Raw genomic sequence first — 5,523 nt, forward strand, 5'->3', positions numbered from 1 at the left:
CAGAGAAGAAGGAAGAGTCCCAAAAGGGTATTTCATGACCCACCACTCCTCTCCTTCGCCCAGAGCTCACGCCACCCCGCCCAGGCTGGTCGAATGGGCCCAAACTGACCTGACTAAAAGCAAGGAGCTCTTTGAAAGCAGGAGTCTGCCTTTCTGAATTTCTCCTTGCAAACCTCGCCCCCTCTTCACAGCGCCTCTCTCCCCACCCCTCACATTTGCGTTCTTCCTTGGCCTTCCCCATTCTTGGGGGGCAAGATAAGATGGATACCCCTGAAGCCCAGGAATGGAAGGCACTCCCCCACCCTCCTCCCTCCTCCCCACAACACAGCTGGAGGGGGAGGGGAGGTCAGCAGGGTTCATAAAGGCCAGATGTTGAGGAGAAAGAGAGCAGTGCCCGACCCACACCCACCCACCCCACCCCCACCCCCAGCAAAAGAAAAATTAAAAGAGACAGCTTTTAAAACAAACAAAACTTTTGTGGTCCAAAACAGTTTTTCTCGAGAATCTGCTCTATGCAAACATTAACAACTTTTTACAAAGCATTTTCACAGAAAAGGAGACAAGTCCTTCCCCAGTATCATATGTGGGAATTGTTCCTCCCTTGTCCCGTCTTGGGGGAAAAGGGGGTGATATTCACTAGTGTGGGCAGAAGGGTCACTGGGTCCCTCAGTTGTTGGGAAGATCGGCAACCCCCAGGTTCCCCTCACACCTAAACTTGGAATTTCCCTAAGAGCTAAACTCCCCAGACCTCACCTGGGTGGAGGAGAAAGCAATTCCACTCCCCTCTGACTCACTCCCCTCCCCCAGGAAAACAGAACTTCTGACCTCAAAACTAATCCCCTGGCCCTGCCCCTTTCGGATCCATCAGGTCCCTGACAACTCCCGAAATGCCTGAAGTTGGGTGGGGGGAGGATGCTAAAGGTTCCTCAGCCCAGTTCCCTTCAAAACCCACTGGACCTTGTGGCTAGGCCAAGAGCCCTTTCATTTACCCCCTCCACAAAGAGCAGCTTGTCTTCTTTCTAGCCTTGAAGGGGTCTCAGTTTGGGTGTTCAAAGAATGGACCCTGGCCTGCCCTTTACCTCCACACCCTCCATCCTTAAACCGGTGGCGAGGACCTGGAAAGGCAACTTGTTTGGTCTGATTTTATTGATTTCTTCCACCTTCCATTACTTTCCCTGGGATGGTCTCTGGCCCCTTCCCCAGACAAAGTCTGCACTTTTGAAGGGGAGGAGGTCCCTCAGCCCTGCGCCTCCAAATATAAGGAGTAAACTGGCGGAGGGGGCTGACTTATGGGGCGGATGAAAGAAAAGACCTTATAACCTGAAAGCAAACGGGGAATACTGGAGAGGCAAACCCCAAAACTGGACAAAGGGGAAAGGTTGGTGGCTGAGAATGAATATCTCGGTAACTAGGGGTCACTTGACTTGGGGGTCCCTAGGAAAAGAACCGGAAGGGGGTGATCTCCCCCTTGCCTAAGCTGCTCCCTCCCCCATGGAGGATGCAGTGGTGCCCGGAGACTAGGGAAGGCCCGAGGGGAGTGAAGGGTTAAAGGCCTGGATGGTGCGGGTGGGGGATGCCCCCGGGAGCTGCCAATCATCTCCCCACCCCCACCAGGGCCCCCCCCACCCCAATCCCCAGGCTCGCCCACAGAAACAACCGGTTTGTCCATCACCAAGGTCTCTCTCCCTCTTTTTTTTTCCTTGTCTTTGAGCTGTAGCCTCCTCGGCTCCCCCTGGGGTGAAGGCCCTGCCCCCAGAGATCCGAGATGGAAGAGGCGAGGGATTGGAATCTATGTCTTTAAGCCTTTTTCGATTAAGCCTTCTCCTGACTCCAGCCCTTGGTTCGTCTCCAAAGGATGAGGGGGAGGGGGTGTCACCCCAACCAGTTAGGTGCTTGAAGATCACTGTCATTTGAGGTCCCTCTGACCACAGCCCATAAAACCTGAAGAGGACAGGCAAAGGTGAGAAATGAGGCTCTGTCCTCAAGCCCGCAGTTTGGCTGTGGCCCCCACTTTTCCCCTTTGGCAGAAGAGGTCTCACGCTCAGAGCTGCTCCAGGTTGATCCCCCAGAATTTGAGGCCGGGGGGCTCAGGGACAGCGGGACCCCCAATCTGCCACCTCCACAGCGGGTGGGCAGGCGGGGGCTTAGAGTCTCCCTGGAGACGAAGCGAGGATGCCGGCCCTAAGTCTCCGTCCTCCCCCACCACCAGGGCCGGGGGGCAGGGGAAGCAGTCGAGGAGGCTGAAGGTGCTCGTGGTGGGGAGCGTCGGTGCAGGACGGCGGGGCTGTGCGCTGCGTTGGGGGGGCGTCGGCCGCCGGCGTTTCTTGGCGGCTCCCCGGGAGGGCCCTTTGGCTGGGGGCCGCTCGGGCCCCCGGCGCAAACTCGGAGTGTCGAGGGCGAAGCCCTTCGCGTAACACCAAAGTTTCGAGCGGCGGATCAGACGATCGAAATGTTCCTGGCGGAGATCGCCGGGCGCCGCCGGAGCTTCGCTGGCCGTCGAGGGGCTGGCGGCCGTTGCCTCGGGGGCGGCCTTCGGGGGGTTTCCATCGACTGCGGCAGTCTGGCTCGGCGGGGGCGGCTCCGGCGCTGTCCCGGGCCCCGCGGGCTCAGAGGAGAGGCCCGCAGGTGGCGGCGGAGGCCGGGAACCCGGTTCCTGATGCGGGCTGGCGGCGGGGCCAGGCTGGGAGTCGAGACCGGGGGCTGGCCTAGGCGGAGCCGAGACGGAGCTGGTCGGAGATTCCCGAGGGCGCCGGGGCGCCGGGCAGCGGCCGGGAGGTACGCCGGAGCGAGCGCCGAAGTGCGGGAAACTGCCTCCGCCCTCTTCCTCCTCGCCGCGGCCCCGGCACACAGCGGCGTCGGCATCCTGGCTGGCCGGGGAGTTGGGATCGCTGTAACGCCAGGCCTGTCCCGCGAGGTGCTTCAGGCCATCCGGGGCCCAGCCGCCGGTGCACAGTGGGGCATGAGGGTCCAGCAGCACCGGAGCCCGCGGCGCCAGCTCCCCAGGCCCCAGGTCCAGAGAGGACGCCCGGGGTTTGGCAAGGGCGCAGAAGGCAAGGGCACGCAGGCACAGCGGAGAGAACTCCTGGGTCCCCCGACGCGTCTTCCGGGGTGTGGGGGAGCAGGGCGACCCTCGCGGGGACGCCGGCACTGCGAGGCGGGGAGCGGGGCACAGAGTCTCCATGGAACCACCGGGGGGGGTGCCCACTGCGGGGGCCCTGGTCCCAGCGGCGGGATGCCCTGGCTGCCCGAAGAGCCCACGGGCGAGGGGAACATCGCCCCCCCTCGACGGGGAGGTCTCTGCTCACGGGCGCCCCCGGCCCGCACCCCTGGGCCGCGGGGCTCCGGCTCCCTCTTCGATCTCGTCACGCGGCCCTCCTGGCGGCCGGACTCCTGGGTCCCTGCGAGTCCCGGCGCGGTCTGCCGCCCTTCCTGCCGCCGCGATCCCTGTGCAGCCCAGGCGCGAGCCCCTCTTGAGTTGCCCAGAGCGCAGAGGCTGGGGAAACAAAGCGGCCGGCGGCCGCGGGAGGCGGGAAGGACCCCGGGCCCGGCACCCGGTGCCCGGGCCCAGGCGGCAGGGAGGGCGCCTTCCGCCCGCTCGGCTTCTTTCTTCCCCGCTGGCTCCCGGAGACCGCGTTATAGAGAACTGCCCCCTCGCTGCCCCAATACCAGCGCCGGGGCCGCGAGCCCGCCGCTGATTGGGCGACACTGCCAGTGACGTTAGCCCGGACCCCACCCCTCCAGCGGCACCGCCCCCGTCCCCATTCCGCACACAGACACACACACGTGGACCCGGCGCGGCGGCGGCTGGGAGGGAGGAAAGGAGGGTGCGTGCGCGGGTGGGATCGCGACTGGCGAAACGCGCCACTAAACGTGGCGCGGTGGCGTCCTGGTGTTCAGTCGCCGCAAAGCACTTCATTTTTTCCTTAGCAGTCATGGTTTTCGCATCCGGAAAATGGGAATGTTCATATCTACCCTCCTGGGACAACGTGAATCAACATAGGTGAATCTCAAAGGCGAAGATGAAAGAAAAGATGAAAAGAGGTTGTTTAGAAACTTTGCACAGCAGGGACTCCTGCAAGCAGAGAATGTTCCCAACCTCTCTGTTTCGGTCGCCTAGAACAGTGCCTGGCACACAGTGGGCTCAAAAAATGTTGAATGAATAGTTAGGAATTCAGTGAGTGTGTGCAAGATGATAAAAGTAAGAAATAAATTCGGAGAGGAGGAGTATTATTACACCCACGAAAGACGATAAATAGACTTTCTCAGTACCTGTTTCCATTTCTGACTTAGCTTCTAAATGGCCCCTTGAAACAAATTCTGAGGAGCTGGCTCTGCAGCCCCCCTCAAATCCCAAGACTCTGCCCTGTGAGGCGTGAACTGCCAAAATGGGTTGAGGAGACCAAAGGAGGGGACACACACACCCTCACTCTTATCTCCCCCAGGCAGAGTAAAGCAAAGAAAAAGTGAATTCCAATAAAAATCCTGATAATGGAGGACCACGTCCCCGCAGCACGTTCCATCCTCTTACCCTTATTTAGTTTCTGTAGATCCTTCTATTATATGAAAATCTGTGAATGTTCTTTGTTGTCTGTTCTTCTTTGTTGTTGTTGTTGTCTGTCTCTCCCGTTAGTCTGGAAATGAGCTGATGAGAACTTTGTTTTAATCACTTCTGCATCCTCAGTGCCTACAACAGTGCCCAGACTTAATAAGTGCTCAATATATATTTGTAAGTGAATGAATGAATCCCTGAAATATTTCTCTCTTAATAAAAATCAGGTTATTGGAATATAGCGACTTCCCATCCCCAGAAATATACAGAGAGATTGATATGATGACATGGAGTAAGGGTGTGTTCGTATGTGGGGGGGTGGTCACAGAGAGAAATATCTTACTCTGAGGCAGGGATAAGAGAGGGTTTCTGTAAGGGGACAAATAATGCAGCTTGCATCCTGGTCCTCCTGGTGATGACAACAGAAGTATTGTTTCCCTACACGTCATCACATAACATTTGGGAGGAAAGGGATCAGGAAGCTCTGTCGTCCCTACATCCCTTTTGCAGAGGCCAGAGGTAAAGATCCCAAGGTGGGGCTAGGGTTTGAGGAACAAGGGGGTGTTGTGTTCTGTTGCTCAAAACACTCACCCCCTAGCATCTTCTGCAGAAGAAGTCTTCAGGGAAGTTGTCATGAGGGGGGATCCTGGGGTCCTGCCAGGTCTAGACTCCAGGGTTCCTGAGTGCCAAGAGCCCTGCTCCCCCGCCACTCACACACACACAGACGGGAGGAAAGTTCTGGAAGGATGATGATCTTCACAGCTGTCTCTCCTGGTGGACAGTGCTGAGAACTTTTACCCTAGTACCAGATTTCTTTTGCTTATGGGGCAGGGGGCATGTTTTTCAGTCCGACCCTACTCCAGACTCTTTGCAGCTAAGATACCTGGGGAGTGGGCTTGGGCCCCACATGCGGGAAGCTAAACTGGAAAACTCTTTTCATCCTCTAGAGTCTCCCTCATCTTTGTATCCTCATA

At 58.3% G+C, this 5,523-nt stretch overlaps 1 protein-coding gene across 1 annotated transcript; it reads right to left on the bottom strand.

Moving 5' to 3' along the window:
• Positions 1 to 527: 527 nt before the first annotated feature.
• On the bottom strand, positions 528 to 3,627 carry EPOP (elongin BC and polycomb repressive complex 2 associated protein). The gene has a single exon (XM_060133878.1). The coding sequence runs from the start codon at positions 3,179 to 3,181 to the stop codon at positions 2,042 to 2,044; it is 1,140 nt and encodes a 379-aa protein (XP_059989861.1). The 5' UTR covers positions 3,182 to 3,627; the 3' UTR covers positions 528 to 2,041.
• Between the last annotated feature and the right edge of the window lie 1,896 nt (positions 3,628 to 5,523).

The sequence above is a fragment of the Lagenorhynchus albirostris genome, chromosome 20, assembly GCF_949774975.1.
Source record: "Lagenorhynchus albirostris chromosome 20, mLagAlb1.1, whole genome shotgun sequence".
NCBI classification, from domain to species: Eukaryota; Metazoa; Chordata; class Mammalia; order Artiodactyla; family Delphinidae; genus Lagenorhynchus; species Lagenorhynchus albirostris.

What these genes read in the sequence shown, in the direction of transcription:
- EPOP (XM_060133878.1), bottom strand. Translation starts at nt 3,181, where the DNA reads ATGGAGACTCTGTGCCCCGCTCCCCGCCTCGCAGTGCCGGCGTCCCCG.